The sequence below is a fragment of the Piliocolobus tephrosceles genome, chromosome 7 (assembly GCF_002776525.5).
Source record: "Piliocolobus tephrosceles isolate RC106 chromosome 7, ASM277652v3, whole genome shotgun sequence".
Taxonomy (NCBI): Eukaryota; Metazoa; Chordata; class Mammalia; order Primates; family Cercopithecidae; genus Piliocolobus; species Piliocolobus tephrosceles.
In genome coordinates this window covers 110742111-110761704 of record NC_045440.1, presented here as the reverse complement: position 1 = coordinate 110761704, position 19594 = coordinate 110742111, and the positions used below count along the sequence as shown (strand labels likewise).

Sequence of the window (19594 nt, the reverse complement as noted above, 5' to 3'; positions counted from 1 at the left end):
TCTATCTATCTATCTATCTATCTATCTATCTATCTATCTATCTATCTATCTCCCTATCTAACATCTATCTTTCTGAGTCAGCTTCATTCTTGTGTGGCTCTGGTTTTGTGGTGGCAAAATCGGGCATCAACTGTATTGGGCATATGTCACCAGCTTATTAACCACAGAGGAAAACAAAGTTATTTTGTAAACGAGTTTGATAAAATTTCAGAACTGAGGCTAATGGCCTTTCTTGTGATGTCTTTCCATTCTTGAGCAATTCACACTTATGAAGTAAGAGCAGAACATTCTGACTTGCCAAGTTAGAACCTGTACTCATTCGTGATGCTGGGGTGGGACAACTCTACCAGAAGCATTTGTTCTGAAGGGCAAAAAGATAACTTCCCAAAAGAAAGTTAAGGAATGCTATTAGGAAAAAGGGAACATAGGATGTGGAATCCAAAATGACAGATTTTTATTATGCTGTCATACCCTCTTTTTCTCTACTTACCTCTTGTTGTTTAAATATGTTAGTTCAATTGGAATAAAGTCAAGATTTGGCCTACAGGTCTCACATTTTGGTAATTTTCAGAGATTTATTCTAATATATTTTGTATTTGTTTTATAATAAACTTTTATAGGTTGATTTTTTTTCCTTCTATGTCTAATTTGGGGGGAAAAGAATGAAGGGGAATTATGTTACATTGACCAAGAATGAATTTAGGATGTATTAATAATAATATGAGTTTGATTGAAAACTCATTTTCGTTAGCATGGGACAGATTCGTGTTTGATAAATAGAAATAAGGGATGATGTTAGCGAGTGAGCTGCCAACGCTTTACAAAGGGGAATTTACATTTAGACTGTATTTATTACATGATAATAATTTTACGATGGATTATGAAATAGTGGATGTATTATGGTTCACTACATCAGTAAAAATCACGTAGCTGTGAATGATTTGGAATCCAGCTTGTGAAGCACGACTTGGCAGAGCTATCAAGTGGCTGAAAGTGTTGGTATGAGAGTTAAGGACTTCATTGCTCAACTCCAAGTCTGACTGTTTTTTGGTGTGTGGCCTTGGACCTGACTTCTCTAGGATGCAGTTTCCCTAAATGTGTCATTGAGTAATAAAATGTAGTGATCACACAGTGGTGGAGGAATTAAGTGCACTGACAGGAAGGTACAGGTTTCTTTTGTATTTTTCAAACAATGGATATGTTCAGCTTTATTCTCCCAGGTACTTAATAGCCTCCCTTGCTGTAAGTCACCTCATAATTCTCCATGGTTCCTATGGCACCATTTACTTTAGCACTATACTGTTCTCTAGGATGGCACCATAAAGGACTAAATATTACCCAAAGCAAGAAGGGGAAATACTGCTATATGGGTTGTACTTTCAGTACCTTTTTTTTTTGAGCTTGCAAAGGAGCACAGAGAATGATTATAGCCACCTCTCAGGCTTTGAAGCTCATTTCATACATCATTGCCTATATTTTAATATTCCTTTAAAGGTTTTTGTTTTGGACATCATCCTTCCTCCCACTCCTCATCCCATACCCCCAAAGCAGTGTGATCTTTTGTTTATCATTACAAAAATGGAAGCAGGAGGCTGAATTTTTCTGAGATAAGTGGTCAGTATGGTGTAACAGAAAAACCAGAGCACCAATAATTCGATTTAAATTAGTATGGGAATTTGGCTGCATTCTTGCTCAACAACTTTGGGTTTATCACTGGCCCTCTCTGATTCTATTTTTTCATCTATAAAAGAAACAGAACAATAAAGCTGACTGTGATACATCTTTGCTATAAAGGCTAAATGGATAATGTCAACAATGAGAAAGTGTGATCCAAGTGCAAATTGTCCTTACGATTGGGATTATTATAAATATATTATCAGTATATTAGGAATTTGTTGACAACTGGATTCCTGTGTGCTCTGCTCCCATTTCTCCAACTCCTAGAGATGCAGAGGATCCCCGCCAGATGGCTGATTTGCCAGCTGTGTCTTGTTTTGTCATTGTAAATATTACAGGCCCCAACTGGGAGGCTTTGCTTATAATGTGATATGTTTTGTACTTTATCTCTTGCAGCTTGAGAATTACATTGTGGAAAACATGAAGTCGGAGATGGCCCAGATACAGCAGAATGCAGTTCAGAACCACACGGCTACCATGCTGGAGATAGGAACCAGCCTGCTGTCTCAGACTGCAGAGCAGACCAGAAAGCTGACAGATGTTGAGACCCAGGTACACCCCCAGGGCCAGAGTCCACAGACTCAACCGGGAAGATTTTTTTTCTTTAGCTTACTCCATAAACACAGAGCACATTTCAGCACTGTGATTTGGGAAACATACATTTTTGTTTATTGGTAATAACAACAACTGCCTGACATGCTATGCATGTTTCTTTTGATCTAATGAAGGTTGGTATATTTAGCTTTGCATATGTTTGCAAAAACAGGGCCAGTAAAGGACCTCATCAATGTTTAAATTCAAATAAGTATTGCAGCTACCAACTGTGATATGATATGTGTCAAACAAAGTAACTATTTGGGTCAGATTGGTGTGTTTGTTTTGCATTTTTGACCTGTTTTGTTTTGTCTCTGGTAATGCTGTAGCCATAAGGGCACCTGCAGATGGTTTTTGCATTCAGCAGATAGAAAGGAAAATTCCAAATGAAGCTATCAGGAATATGCGTGTATATACATATATCTACCTATTAAGGCCAATGACGTACTTATTTGAACACCGAGTAAAAACTAGGGATGCCCTTTCATCACCACTGTCACAAACACGCCATCACAGTTTACTGGCAAATAGCAAATATAATTTTTGATGACTATCATTTTGATGACTATCATTTTTAATTGTCTCTTTGTTCCCTTTTAGCCATGAAAATCATTATTCCAGTTACCATTCTGAAACCCAAGGGATGATTCTATCCCAACGTAGTTGATTTCTAACATGAAAGCTGAAATATATACATTCAAAAATAAGGTGCAACATGATTTTTATTTTATTTCATTTGTGTCATTGGCATCACAGATAGGTTGGTATTTAAAGAAAAATAACAATGGTAATTGATACAGATAAAACATTTTATATAATGCAACTTCCTCTGCACAAATGCTTTTTATGAAAATCACTTAGAGCAGATAGATCTTTTAGCTAGAAGTCACTAGCTTGAGTGATTTCTCATATTCATGCAGCTAGTGTGTAAAATCTGGGATTCAAACTCCAGGGTACTCATCTCTTTTCTATCCCCCTTAAATAGTAACACTAATAATTAACTAATTGAATAAGAACTTAAGTATTGACTACATTGGAGCAATGATTCACTTGAGCTTTGCTGCCCATCAGCATCAGATGAACATGGGAGATGGGCGGAACTACATATTGTCCCTGAAAATTACAAGACTTTGTCTAATCATTCATTATCACAGTAAGTTTGATCATATATGCACCCTGGTTTCTTGTGGTATAAATAATGTGACTGTATTATTTATTTTATTTTATTAGAACAGAATGCTCACCCTCTCCTATAAAATACTCTCATGTTCAAAAACAAATGTACAATATATCCTACTTAATTGCATATTTGAAATTTGTATAAGTTTCTATCACAGTAACTTTTATGGAACACACGGAAGGGTCTTATGTAATTTTTTTATTCCCTAAAACACTGTGCCTTGGGTTGTTTTTTGATCTCTTTCTACCTAGGAATTGGAGTTGTGGGGAAAAAAAAGTGTCCCATTGTCAGTATATTAATCTCCAAACTGTTAAGATGCATGCTGTGTAAGGTATTAAGAGATAAATTGTTCTGCATCCTTAAGGCCAGAAGATGTGTACTTCATTGAAAATGGTACAGAAAATTCAATGAAAAAGAATCACTACTCCCTATATGAAGTAGTTAAAACTTACTATTAAAGACCAATGAAAGTTTATTAAATACAGCGAGAACAATTTTGAGATAGCTGAAACCCAGAAAACATTTCCAAAATCACAAATTCATCACGAGTAGCAATAAGAGGAAAGTAGAAAAGGACAACAATGGCTCAAATGCCCTGCCTTAAGAAGGGAAGCCTATGTGTTTTTTTCCCTTTCGTTTTCATGTCTTCCAATTGCCTATGCTATTTGTAGTTGTGATGCTTCAAACTTGTCATATGTAAATGTATACCCTCGTGCTACTTATTTGAACTATTGTGACAGAACATGTTCTGCTTAGACATAACCACTCAAGTGAACTCAAATCCTGATTCAGAGCCAAGTTCACAAAAGTAATCTGAATTATTTCTTAACCTCCACACACTCTATTCAGTTATAATAAGCATTTATAAACCAGTAGATCCTTCTGTGCTCTCCAGGTATGCTCTCATGGTTTTTCCTCCTATATTCATCTAACATGGCTTCACACTGGTAAGGGTTACTTTTCCTAAAACTGACTTCAGGTCCTCAGTTTATTTCAGGAACTCATGACAATGTCTTTCCAATACATTTTAGTGCCCTAGCTTTCACACGATTATGTTATAAAATAATTAACTTATTGCTTTCTAGTCTTCTGCTGACCTTCTAGATTTACAATTTAACAAAATGTGGAAAGCCACAGGTTCACTCCACAGCATTTTAAGATCCTCCTGTGCTCAAAAAAGTATCATGATCAGGAAAGATACCAGTAATGACCACACCTGAATAACACTGCTGGCCATTGTGGCAATAATTAGAAACCACCACCATGCCTTTTCCTTCCCCCTTAGTCTGGCTTGCAGTGTTTTTCTCACTCTGTTATCAGTTTGTACCAATATCTCTTTGCCTTCAAGTTCCTCTTTCCAAGAGTACAATATGAAGGGGTTTGTTTGAGGAATTATTCATGTCACTTCCTGTAGTGTCATTCTATTTCTCACTTCTTTCTCAGGCAAATTTGGTTTTGGGGGAAATTAACAGACAAACAAATCGCCTTAAATTTTACCTCTAATAATCCATGCTTGGCTCAGTTCTAAATAATTTTACATATATTAGCTATTTAATAATAACAATGAATTCTATAAGGTAGATGATGTACCATCCTATGTTTATTTCCTTATTATCATTTATTATTATTTTTTGAGATAGGGTCTCACTCTGTCACCCAGGCTGGAGTGCAGTGACTGATCAGGGCTCACTGCAGCCTCAACCTTCGGGTTTCAGGTGATCCTTCCACTCCAGCCTCAGGAGCAGCTGGGACTACAGGTGTGTGCCACCATGCTCATCTAACTTCTTTAATTTTTGTAGAGACCAGGTCTTGCTATGTTGCCCAGGCTTGTCTCGACCTCGTAGGTTCAAGCAATTCACCTGCCTTGGCCTCCCAAAGTGCTTGGATTACAGACATGAGCAATCACTCCTGTCTTTGGGTGCTTCCTTATGTAAGATGTTTTAATGGGTCCTATTAGAATGCAGCAAGTAAAGCAGTCTTTACTTTCATGAGTTTGAGTTAATGTGACAAAACACTTCTAAGTCATTTCTTTCTTAACTTTCAGTCAAATTAATGATCTGTGGAGCCCTTCCTCACAGCCTTAAAGATGTACCTTTCCAATCTCCTACTGTGGGAAGTATAATTGACCACTGCTCGCCAATGGCTGTGCTCTGAAATCCATTGCTGTGTTGGTACAGAGACCACAATTTCCAGCAGTCACTTCCACTCATTGTGGCAGGGATATGTAGGCCTGCTCCTGGGAGCTGTAGAAGTCCACTGACACATGACTTTGGCTAGGGGCTCTTCATCAGCCTTGCTAGAACTGTTGCATGGCTGCCTTGAGGGATAAGACTTCCACCCAACTCTTCTTCCTTCCCTCTCCTCTTTCCTGCAATTAGACCAGCATCCCAGTCTGAAGCCTCTCCAAACCTCCTCTGGCTTCCTCCCAATTTTTCCTCATGGGCATTTCCCCTAATATATTTCCTGAATGTTTAATCCCATTTAATCATCCTTTCAGACATCACAAATGATCACATGTGCCGTTTGTACCTCAATAGCACTCATTAGAAATATAAGGCAAGCCAGTATGGAGGCCCACACCTAAAATCCCAGCACTGTAGGGGACAGCCAGATGGAAAAATGATTTGAGCCCAGGAGTTTGACAGCAGCCTGGGCAAGATAGCAAGATACTATCTCTACAAAAAAAAAAAAAAAAAAAAAAGCCAGGCATAGTAATGCATGCCTGTAGCCTAGTTACTCAGGGGGCTAAGGCTGGAGGATTCCTTGAGCCTAGGAAGTTCAAAGTTACAGTGAGCTATGATCACACCACTGCACTCCAGCATGGATGATAGAGCAAGACACTATCTTTAAATATATATATACTTGTGTGTGTGTGTGTGTGTGTGTGTGTGTGTGTGTGTGTTAGGCAGTTCAGAAACAGTTTGTTCAAGGAGCACGAATCTTTAGGCGTAAACAGATTTCTTCTTATATCTACTCTCAAAGGGCAGCTCTCAAAGTTGAGCTGCTATATCTCTTTGTCTTGATAAGAAACAGTTGAATACACTTTTAATTTTGGTTTAATGGAAATGATGAAACAAACTTTTTAGTGAGTCACTTAAGCAAAATATCTTGTAATTCATTTTCTTACAAGGTTTAGGAAAAGTGTTTGATAAGCCACTAGGAGGGGGCTCTGCAGCCTATGGCCCACAGGTCAAATTTGACCAGCCGTCTTATTTTGTAGATACAGTTTTATTGAACACAGCTGCACTCATATATTTATACGTTGTCTGTGGCTGCTATTTCACTAAAATGGCAGAGCTAAATTGTTATACCAGAGACCATTTGGCCCACCAAGCCTAAGATGTTTACTATTTGGGCCTTTACAGAAAAATCTGACCAACTCCTGCACTAGGATGTAAATTCCTAAGAAGCGGGGTTTTTTTTTTTTTTTTTTGTCTTGTTCTTGTTCACTGCTCTATCGACAGGGTTTACAACATGACTGGTGCATAGGCTCTCAATAAATACTTGTGAATAAAACTAAGTTTTAGTCCCTTAATCTCTGCAGGTTTCAGCCCAATGTCACCAAGCCTGAGGATGATATGCTGAGGCTTGTGTGTTGATGGTAATAGGCACCCACAAATAGCTGATGGATCAGAAGAGGACTTTGAACAGAAGCAGTCTACTGCAAAGATGTCTGACCCAACTAAGAACATTGAGTGCACGGTTTTTTGTTTTTTGGGTTTTTTTTGTTTGTTTTTCTTTTCCATACTCTGAGAAGCATAAGAAATTTGAACATCTTCCTTACTCATGGTGCTAATTTAGGGGGCAGGGGCAGCGAGAGAGAGTTGGATGCTATCAGCCACAACAAGCAGAAGACCTCATGGTTACTTAAAAGAAACCATTTTGGTAGCAGTTGTTAGGGACTAGAGGGTGTCATTAACTAGAGGGAAGCTGCTTATTTACACCTACATGATAAGCCTGTGGGAAACAATCCAGACTCTGGAGATAGACTATCCGGTTGCATTCTGACTCTACTGAACGTTAGCTGTATTGGGAGATTTATTTCTACCCACAATTCTGTGTCTGTAATATAAGTACTATCTCTATCAAACTCTGTAACCAAATGAGGTGGTTATTATATTATAAAGATAATGTAGGGTTATATTATCATATTATAAATATATACATATACAATGATGGTATTACTATTATAAATAAAATATACTTATATATAATATAAATAGAGAATATTATGTAATAGCTATATAATATTAATTATGTATTACGTCACAACTAAGATGAACAATAATTCCCTAAGATTATCTAATTTCTACATTCATATTTTCTCATTTTTCCACTAAAACTTTTATAGGAGTTTTGTTTCTCAAGATTTAATAGTCCATTTAAATTTGGAGCAGTCTTCCACTTTTTCTTTTGCCTGATATTGACATCCTTAAGAAACTGGATTGTTTTGTAAATCATCTCATGTTCTGCATTTGTCTGAATATTTCTTTATTATGACCTTTAATTTACCCTTCAATCCCCTGTGGTTTCTCTAAACTGGAAGTTGAGTCTAAAGACTTGTTCAGATTGAATGGAATATTGTGGCAGGGGTGTTCTGTGGAATTACTGGTCACTTCCTATTGCATCTCTTCAGGAGACACACATGCCAGATTGCCACTCCCTTAGTTATGCTGTTCTTTAACTTGGTTAGGGTCATAACTTCCATATCACCACATCTCAATAGTTCGCTTTTCCCTAGGAAATTAGCAGATAACCTGTAGGGTAATACTTTGTCACATTGCCCATTACTAACCAAGTAAATTACTTCAATCATTTTGCAAAATGCTGATTTTCTAACTCTCTCATTCCTTCTGCATGTATCAACCTTCATTCTTCTGTTAGAATTAATTGCCAAGGCATCATACTTTATGTTACAGATTTTTCTTTGGAAAAAAAAATAACTAAAGCAAAAGGAAACGTAACTCCAAAAACAGGGCCTATTTCAAAGTTAATGAGTCATTGAAAGAGATTTTTGGCCAGGCACACTGGCTCACGCCTATAATCCCAGCACGTTAGGAGGCTGAAGTGGGCAGATTGCTTGAACCCAGGAGTTCGAGAGCAGCCTGGGCAACATGGCAGAGCCCTGTCTTTGCAAGAAAACATATTTATAAAAAATTGCTGGGCACACCTTACCAGAGCCCAAGAGGCTGCAGTGAGTGTGGTCATGCCACTGCACTCCAGCCTGGGCAACAGAGTGAGACGCTGTCTCTAAAAAAAAAAAAGAGATTTTTCTTTCTACCTCAGTCTCTGACTTTTAGCACTAATATTAATTTAAAGTATCAGAAGCACTCTTGAAACTATTAAAGAGAACTGCGTGAAATTTTCCAGCTCACTTTCTCTGGGAAACTAATACTTTTTATTTTTAAATGTTTACTTTTTTTTTAAGAAAGAACTAAAATTCTGTGGCCCATAAATCCTCAATTTCAGGTTTTATGTCTCTCTTACTCTTAGGTATATTTTGGAAAATTTAATCTTTTGAAATTGTTCCTTGAGGGGCATGTTTCACATACGCTTTACTCTTTTTCTTTCTTCTTCTTTATTTAAAAATTTTTCCTTTTTTCCCCAAAGATGTGCTTTTGGAATGTGTTTAGGCTAAGAAGGAAATGTCTTTTGTCATTTTAATGGAACACTTCGATTATGGCTAAGCAGCAAATTCCATAGACGCATGGCAAGAAAGTGGTCAATTTATCATAGTTTGCAATGCAATTCTCTTGGTTGCCCACTTCAGACCTAGTTTAATATATCAGTGGAGAGAGTTGAAATAAAGCAGCAATAGGGTCAAGGTGATGGGGAAGCAAGAGGAGGGACTGGTATTTGTACTCTAAACTGCCCTGATCTTTAGATCGGCATTTAGCCTGGACTTCTGATATTGGACCCCTTCCTTTTCCCATATTCAGATGCTGCTCTAGATTTAGACTGTCATCACTGAAGTCTAACTTGATATTCATGTAGGCCCTGTTACCCTTTCTGTGACCATGACTCAAGCCTGAAATATAGCTCACTGTCCATTGCCCAGAATGTCATCTAACTCAGCTATGAGCACTGCAGTGTGCTGGACCCCAGGGGGGTCTGGAGGCTTAGGGAACTCCAGATGAGCCTTCCTGCCTCTGTGCAACTGACATCCTAGGAGGGGCAGAAAGACAGCAAATGAGTAAACAGATATGATAGTTTTCAATAGTGATGATTTTGTAAAGAAAATTAAATAAGATGATGTGATTAAGGGTGAGGAAGGTATTACTATAAAGAAGGTGGCCAGAAAGAGACTCTCTAAGATGATGAGAAGAAATCAGCCATGCATCTGGGAAGGGGTGGGCATACCAAGCAGAGGAAACTGCAAGTGTAAAGTTTCCAAGATTGGAATGAACTTGACGATTCAAGGTGGCAGAAAGAAGACTATGTGGTTGGAGCATGATAAGCAAGAAGTGAACAGGGTTCTGATCACATGGGTCTTTTCAGGCCAGGCTGAGGACTTTGGAATTCATTCTAATTCCAAAAGGAAGCCATTAGCATGTTGCAAAGGAGATGGCATGATCTGATGTATGTGTTCAAAAAGATCCCTCTGGTTGCTGTGTGACAAATGGACTTGAGCTGGGGCAAGTAGGAGCAGGAAGACAAACTGGAAACTGTAGTGGTCTCCAGACTGAGATGTGGACAGCTTCATTTTCAATTATGAATGGTTCCATTTTGTTCTCAATGGACATGGAGGAGAATACTGCCTTCTGGAAATTAAAAATTTTGGTGTCTGAGAATGTCAGGAAGTGTGATCAGAGAGTATGGGAAATAAGAAAGAAAATAGATTTTATTTAACTACATATGATATGCTTGATTTAGTGAGATAATGTACCTCATAAACAAATATTGAGTATCCATAAACAAACACTGAGTGTTGTCTCTGTGCCAAGCACTGTTCTAAATGTCACCAAAACATACAAGTGTTTCATTCCCTATTTCATTATTTTATAAATTGTCATTCAATAAAAAATAAAATCATACTTGGACAATAATATATTTAATAGTTGAAAGTCATATCTTGTGTATCTCCAATATTTATGTTCTCTACCATGTATCCCCTCTGAGCTACTCCAGACTCTACCTTCAAATTCTGTTTGTTTTGAAATGAAATAATACAGAATAGAAAAGAATGTTTTTTAAAACACTGAAACCTTTCACAAACATGATATGATTAGTAGCAGTACATTTTAGACTGGCTTTCAGATCCTTACTAATGACTGCATACATGAGTCATAGCAGTTTAAACTTTTTTAGAGTATAAATGCTCCATCTCACCATTCTCTGCCCCATCCCCTCCTTGCCCTCCTGTTCCACCCCTTGCAGGGCTAGAGACCACCTCAGACCAAATCAGACATGTGCAGAATCAGATGCTGTCTTTATTTTAAATTGATATTCTGTTAAATGTCAATTTCTTGCATGAATTGTAAAATTTTAAAAATGTTACATTAAAATATTACTTATCTTGACTACTGAGATTTCTGGCACCCCTTTCAGTTTTGCAACTGAGGCATTTGCCTCTCTCACCTCAGGCTAGTTCCTGCCTTGTTCCCTTCAGATACATCCCCTGCTCCTGCAAACTCCTACAGCCCAAGTCAAGCCCAGGGCCTATAAGTGTATTTTCATTTTTATTTTATTTTTTATTTTTATTTTTGAGATAGGGTCTCACTCTGTCACCCAGGCTATAGTGGAGTGGCATAATTATGGCTCACTGCAAACTCTGCCTGCCGGGCTCAAGTGATCCTCCTGCCTCAGCCTCCCAAGTAGCTGGGACTACAGGCACGCACCACCATGCCCAGTTAATTTTTGCATGTTTTTGTAGAGATGGGGTTTTGCCATGTTGCCCAGGCTGTTCTTGAACTCCTGAGCTCAAGCAAGCCACCTGCTATAGCCTCTCAAAGTGTTGGGAGTACAGGCATGAGCCACCACACCTGGCCCTGTTGGTAAATGTTGAACAGACTTTCTGTGTGCATCTGATATAATCCTAGATTCAGAGATGCTACAGAGGAGGACGGCTGTAATGGCATCATTTGTAGAAGAAATTTATATTGATATTGACCTGGCAGAAGTATTTCCAGGTCCTTTTAAATAAGTAGTTTTAGGAAAGATGTGGTAGTTTAAAAATGTTTCAAATAATGTGAGGAGCTTTTTAAATTAATTTATCTTCTTTATTTCCTTTTATACCTCCTTTAAGGTGGAAAGAGAGGGAGGGACAAGACAGTCAGAAACAGGGCATTGACACAGTTTAAAGGCATCTACTAGGACTGGAGTGTGCATTCGTTGCCTGGAGAATGATAGGTTTGGGTGCACAGCTCACAGACTTATGTCATAACAAGGCCCAGCTAGACACATGGGTCATTGTGATTCAAGATGAATTGAGCCTTCACAGTTTCTAGAGGACCACCAGAGTAGTAGTAGTGAAGTTGAAAGGATGAGAACAATCTGTCTCTCATACAATCTGGATTCTGGGTCATTTCATTTCCTCAGAATGGTTTGACTCACCCTCTCCTTAATTTTCTTTGCAGAGCAGCAGAATCAGAATAAAACTACCTGGGTTTGAAACCCCACTCTTCCCTTGTCTCCTGTATGAACTTGGGCTTCTCTCTGAAGCTCAGGTTTCTCATTTGTAAAGTGATGATAACAATTTCTCCTTCAGCAGGTGGTCATGACATCCAGAAGGGCTAGCATGACCTAGTGTGACAGGCGTTCTGTAAATGTGTGACAATGAGTTTTTCTAAACTGTGTCAAGAGACTTTTGCACATTTCTAATTGTTTTTTGTCAGGTGATGCATCAAGGCAGGTATGTTTTACATGCCTCTTAGTTATTCTTAATTATCCACAACATCTAAGACCTTGTACTTAATACCAACCTTGCACTTACAGATATTGGAGATAAACTATATGAAGCAACTAGCACAGGAGAATATCCTAGGGTTTTAGGACACAAAAGTCCTAAATTGCAATTTCAATCTCAAACCAAAATAATATCTGAAAGGCATGTAAAACATTAGTTGGTAGAATGTAAACCATTTGTTTAATTATTCTTGAAGAAATATTATTTAAAGACAAAATTAAAACTTTAAAACGTTCATTAATTTGTGATTGAAGTTTGAAATATTTTCATCTTTTATCTTAAGGTACTAAATCAAACTTCTCGACTTGAGATACAGCTGCTGGAAAATTCATTATCAACCTACAAGCTAGAGAAGCAACTTCTTCAACAGACAAATGAAATCTTGAAGATACATGAAAAAAACAGGTGAGGACTGCTTTATTCCAAAAATGTTTCGGTGTATACTTATTTATATCCTTCACCTCTCTGCCAACTCTTAAACAAATAAGGTTGAGGTGGTTTAAAAAATGAAATATAGAGCCAAATTAATATTAATATAAAAAGAAAGGAGAGCTTAAAGTAAATACAGCTAGTATGTCAGTAATGAATTAATACTATTGCTGATACTCTCGAAATATTTGCTTTTTATAACTTTTAACATTAATTTCTCTTATGGTTAGTAGTTCGAATCTCACCATATCTACAAAAATTTGATTCTATGACTAAATTCAGTGACATAAAATATTGACATTTTTCAGTATAATCAAAACCTGTAACAACAGAGAATAGAGCCTCTTAAATTACTACTCAAACCCCCAATTCTTAGGCTTTTACAAAGCTACAGGGTTGCTGAATTCAGAAATATAGCACTAGAGAGAAGGAAAATGTATATTTTTTCTAGAAAATAATTTACCTATAAAGCTGATCAAGGGTTTGGGTTTCTAGTTTTCATTTATAGCTATTTAATTTGGACATAGTAAATGTCTTTGTTTAGCTTTATAGATGTTATCCCACCACCTTGTTTCATAAATTATGAATCATTTCAGTTGATTGAATTGGAACTTAGACATCTTGAGAGCTGGGACAGTGAAAGACTATTATTTTGAAGTCATTAACATTGATGATGAACAATTCAAAACCCTGACCTCCTTAGGACAAGTTTCTTGCATTAAATTGAATTTTCTTCTGGGTATCTGGAAAATTTGAAGAAAGTTCAGTTCCTACGCATAATATTGAGGTAAAGACCACTGTATTGAAAGAAACTGGTTAAATGCCATCGAATTGGTGGCACTAGAGTTCCCTTTATATTCCACACCAGGAAGGCACCTAAGAGGACTGCTAGTTCTGTTCTTTACAAGTGAGGGAACAGAGACTCAACGGAAGGGAGTGACTTGTCCAGGGTCATACAGCTTGCTAGTGGCAGAAATTGGAATGTAATTTAGGTGTCTTTGCTGCTAGTCCTCATATTTCCATTATAACACATGGCCTCTTCATACTATTTACAAACTAAAAGAATTTCCCAACTTCATGCTAAAAATAGAGCATAATGGCAACAATTACAATTAAACTTATGCATGAAAAATACAAACCTGGCTGTTGGTTTAGAATCTGAAAGGGATCACTCTTGCTGCATGACTTGTGTTTCTAAGTGTTACATTTATTTATCCTTGCACTGTGACATGGGGTTAACTGTACAACTACAAATAAATCTGACAGGACTTGGCCCTGATTGCATGATTAAATGTTCTAGAATTAACAATCCTGTTGAAATATTCCATTTAGTGCCCTGCAATTTCACAGTAACCAGACTTATACATGTATGTAACAAGTATACTTTACTTGAACCATCCCTTAATCTAGGGTCACCCCTTTATGGTTTAATTTTGTCACCAAAAGTGAACCACATTTACAGTCATATTTCAAAATGCTATTTGTGAACACTTTGTCCAGGAATCATGGATAAGTAAAACAATGACAATTTTCCCTTATTTTTCTGAGTTGTTGTTTGCTTTTATAATTATACAAATAGCACATTTATTATAGGATAAGGGCAAAAAAAAACCACACAGGAAAATTAAAAACTACAGCTTTATCATACAGAAAGAGCTGCCTATTTTGCTTCATGTTATAAATAAATATCATTTTCACAAAAAGTTCTGTCATACCTTATACACAGTCTGGAAATCCGACTTCTTTGGAGATAGATATCATTTTGCATTAATAAAGTATTCTCTAATATTCTTAGTAACTGTGTATTTCATTTTACTAGTATAACCTAAGGTGGTTTGAATCTATCTCTCAGTAGTTGTTACCACCTGATTTATTTCTGAAAGAGTTGGCCGCATGAATTTACGTTCTTTAGTTCTTCCCTACTGATCTGCATATTATGTCTTTGTCTGTATCTGACCCTTGAGCTGTCATGATACTATAATATAAACTGAGAGGCCTGAAAAGTCTCCTCCCTAACTGCAAAAACAAATGCCATCTTTATGCACCATTTGTACTCAGGTACTCTGTCTCTTTCTCTTTCCTTCCCTCCTTCTCATATTTTTCTTTCCTTCCTTCCTTCCTTCCTTCTTTCCTTCCCCTTCTCTTTCTCTCTCTTTCTTTCTTTCTCTTTTTTTCTTTCTTTCTTTCTTTCTTTCTTTCTTTCTTTCTTTCTTTCTTTCTTTCTTTCTTTCTTTCTTTCTTTCTTTCTTTCTTTCTTTCTTTCTTTCTTTCTTAAAAATGTATCCTTTCTCCCTTAATTCTAGACCATTTCAGATTTTCTTATCTTCCCATCATGATTTTTATGCAGCATCTGGTATCATTTCCTACTATAGAATTTTCACTATGAAATATTATATTTTAAAGGCAAACTATTTAAAAGTTGTTCTCTCTGCTCTATCATTAAAAGTGAGTTAGGATGCAAGGTCTCAAAAGAGCTCCACTCTGGGTCAGGTAGAAGGGGCTTCTCCATGCACTTCAGTATCTCAAAGGAATCTGACTTCTGATCCCAAACATATTTGTGCCTTCTGCTGATGAACTATTCCTCCCTCGTTAAATTCTAATTTCAACAGAAAACTCAGGTTTTCTTACATCTGTAAATCACATCATTTATTGCTAATGTTAATTTTTTCAGGATTATAGCAATTTCTTTTTCTAGTAATATAGTTTTTTTACTACAAATTCAGAGATTTAGGTTTTAATTGGAAATTCACTTCTGTGCTCATATAGACAAAAACTTGCATGCATCTTATACTCGCATTCTACATCTCTTTCTTTTTTGAATTGGTGGCATAAGTATGGCATTATCTTACATGTGGTTCTGGGGTATTTTTCTATCAATTGCTATACCCCCTGGTATTGCTGTATCTCTATAGTTATTTGTCTATCTTCTTGTCTAAGGGCCTAATGTGTGTGATGGAGTGTTGGCAGAACATTTGTTCCTAAATTAGACATAGTCTTCCACAAAAAACTTAAAAAAAAGATAAGTGTTTTTCTTTATACAAATAAAAAATACCCATTTGTGATACATAGCATACTTCCCCTATTCTGTTTATTGTTATTGTTTATTTTCATATGTGCAATGGAATTAGAGGAGCTCTGCCAGGCAATTTCTGTTGCAACAAAGAAATGTGCTCCTCCTATTTAAGTGGAGAGAGGTTCAAAGTCAAGCATGAAGCTATTTATGTTTTTTAAAAAAATAGTTTATCGATTATCACTAGTTATTCCTTATATGAATCTTAATGCTCCAAATGCATCAAGAAGCTATTTCTACATTAAGGCATCTCTGAAATGCAGCAACAACATGCCTTTAGTTGGTCAGGTCTGGTTTGGATCAGCTAATACACTTTGCAGGGGGGATTATCTAAATTAAGCTTTGCTTCCTCCCCAAGGAATGTCAGGGTTGTGTCTGGGTGTGGGACTTACCAGCTTTGAGTAAGATGGGGCTTCAGCCGCCAAGTCAGTGAGCTGGCCCTTAGGAAGGTCCCCCACCACTTTGGCAAAATGAGGAGGAATATTTTATGGTTAGGATTATACTACACAAACATGCTGAGAGGTCCTGCTGATTTACATCCTGACAAATTAAATGCATCACTTGTAGGATTGGAAACGGATTTTTGGCCTCATTAGATTGACTTCTCTATCCCCTACATGGCCAGAAGCACAAAGCAGAAACAGGATTAGCAACGTTTGCTCTGCTGTTTGTTTTCCTAACAGTCCAGAGGGAGTCATTCTAAAAAGCTTCCAGTTTGCTCTCTTTAGGCAATATGTTTTTCTTTTGTTGGATGCTACCCGAATCTTAAAACCTGGTTTTGTTTCTTACCTCAAAGAAACAATTCTTGGGAGTAAGGAATCTGTAACTCACCCATATAATTGGAATTACATAACCAAGAACCTAAGTAAATGGGAAACATTAATATTTTGCCTTGCCCACAAAGGGAATGATATGAGCACAAAGTAGGACACAAAATGTAAACTTTTACTAGTTTCCTCCAGTATGTTTCCTACTGCTTTCTAAAACAGTAGAAAAGAAGTGTACAAGTAATGATGACCTAATGCAGTTTCCTTCAGTTGAACCAAATATGAGACTGAATCTGTTAGTCGAAAAGTTTGGTCAGTGGCCAGTTTTCCCAACACCTGCCCATCTCTGACTTAACCCCAACATTTTGCAAGGCAGAAGCACAGCCAGGCAAAAGAATATTACAGAAGGAGCCCTTCTGCCTCACCAGGGTATACAGGAAGGGAAATCAACACTGTGTATACAAAAACGGAGTACATGGGCTTTCTTGATTGTGCTGAATATGCAGAGTGAAGATTAAGGAAGTCTTCAGTAAGACCATTCAAAGTGAACTGAAACGAGATATGTGATGGCCATTCCTACATAGTTTGAGCAATACTAGCTGCCGCCTAGCTACTACTACAAGCAAACCTCTGTGCCAGGTGCTTTAACTTACTATTTCCAATCCTCCAACCAATCCTGCAAAGTATGTATTATTATTTCTATTTTACACATAAGAAAAGCCCTGAGGCTCACAGAAATCAAGTAAGTTGCTTATGACCAAACAGCTAAGGATGTGGCAAAATTAGGGTTCAAGTTCATGATGATTCTCTGCCTTAATTATTACAAAAATATTTTTGCAACATGATGAGGACTCAAGTATGATTGATGTAGTTGTCAAGTTATTCTCTTAAAACAAACAAATATTCATTTGAACTAAGGGGTAGACCAGTTGTTTTTGGCCTGTCACTATATAGGTCATTATTTAGTCCTTCTAATATTAGAGCAGAAGATATAAACTATTTATTTTACCTTGGGAATTCACTGAACTTATTTGACATGCTCATCTATCTTCTAGCTGGAGTTATGGGAAGTTATTAAGTTAATTAATTTTAAGTGATTGAAGCATGTGCAACTTCAAGATACCAAATTATGCCTTACTAATTATTGTAATAAAATACAGTATTGATGTTTGATACTTAATATGCCTAAAGAAATGAAAAGTGAAATCATAGTCTTTTAAATTAAAGCTATCTTTCATTCGATAAGTTATTTACAAAATGCTAAAGTAACTTGCTAACTTCTAACATTAAGCTAGGCTGAATTATGTTAGTTGTTTATAACAAGGATAAAAAAGGTGACTTTTTGAATTTACACTATTCTGGTCTTTTTCTTGTAAATAGAACACCTGCAGACTAGGATGTTACCTTTTTTCCCCTGTTAATTTTAAAAATAATATTTAATAGCATATAGCATTTTCCTTTTTTAAAATTATAATAACCGTAGTATCTTGGCATGAAATACAATTCTGATCAAATTGGAAATCTAAGGATCATCTTAATTCTCCTCTTTCCCTAATCCCCCACAACTCACCACTCACTGTTGATGCTATCAATTCCATCTTCTAAATATTTTTCTGATCCATCCCATCCTTTCCATTCCCACTGACTATGTCATAGGTCAAGCTGCCATGAATTCTTGTCTAGGCCATTGCAATGACCTCTGTGTTTTAAGCTATGTGCCACTCTAGTCCTTATCCAGAAGCTGTGCCAAAATCTTCTTTCTAAAATGCAAGTCAGACTATTTTTCTCTCTCAACGACATGATGATTCTCTATAACTGATAGAAGAAAGTTCAAGTTCTTTAGCACAGGATACAGTCCATGATCATTACAATCTTACCTTTGCAACTTACTTCCAATAATCTTATTTTTTAGAGGATACACCCTAATAGTTAAGAGCATGAGCTCTGAGACCAGACTGCCTGGTTTCCCTTTTCCTTGATTCCTGGGATAATTGACTCAGTCACATATTATTTGTGTGACTTTGTGCAACTTACATAGATTCTGTGTGTTTTGGTTTCCTGAATTGTAACATAACAATGACAATAATTGTACTACTATATGAAGTTAATGTGAAGATTGAGTTAATGTGTATAAATCTCTGAGAACAGTGCCTGACAGCAGTGTTTAATCATGTTAGTTGTTAGTATGGCACTGAACACATGATGTTATTTCAGACATATCTGATGTTTGCCTGACATTCCTTATTCAACTCACAAATTTCTCCTCATCCTTGGAAACTCATTGCATGTGTCAACTTCTCTAACAATCCATCTCTGGCTCTTCCAGATAGATTTGCTCATTACAACCTATGTATAGCACTGTACCTGTGTTCTCCCAATAATTTCACTTAGCTGATCACATTATATGTATGTTTGTGTGTATGCATGTTTATTTATTTATATCCATATTATTAGGCTGTGACCTTCTAGGACACAAAGAATATGTTTTATTTTCGTTGTCTTCCTGCTCCTACGCACAATTTTCTATACATAAGCCTATTTAGTATTAAATGCATTTTGAATGTTAAATGAATAAGGAACTGGAAAATGTCCCAATAGCTCTAATCCAACAAATGCCACTTATCCATACGCACACAGAGACTCACACACACAAAGACTCACACACACACACAACTAATAAAAATACTTTTAGTGGAAAAGACAAATCATATTGTTTACATTAAATATTGTTAATCCATTTATTGTTTTTAACATGAATAAAATAGATATTGTGTTTACACCACTATTCTGCATTGCCAAAAGCCCATTGCATGACACTCAATGTTACTATTGTATACTCTGAGGTTCACTAATTCAGCCCACCTTTAAAATTTCTAGATAGCATTTGCACAGGCCAATGTTACTATTGTATACTCTGAGGTTCCCTAATTCAGCCCACCTTTAACATTTCTAGATAGCATTTGCACAGGCCA

General features: G+C 36.8%; 1 protein-coding gene across 2 annotated transcripts in view; it reads left to right on the top strand.

Annotated features, from left to right (window-relative positions):
- ANGPT1 (angiopoietin 1) overlaps positions 1-19594 on the top strand; it is a 254947-nt gene that overhangs the window by 155785 nt on the left and 79568 nt on the right. For both annotated transcript variants that reach the window (XM_023225067.1, XM_023225072.2), the window contains exons 2-3: positions 2074-2229; positions 12640-12761. In XM_023225067.1, the coding sequence (XP_023080835.1) occupies positions 2074-2229; positions 12640-12761 (278 nt within the window). The remainder of the gene's footprint in view (positions 1-2073; positions 2230-12639; positions 12762-19594) is intronic.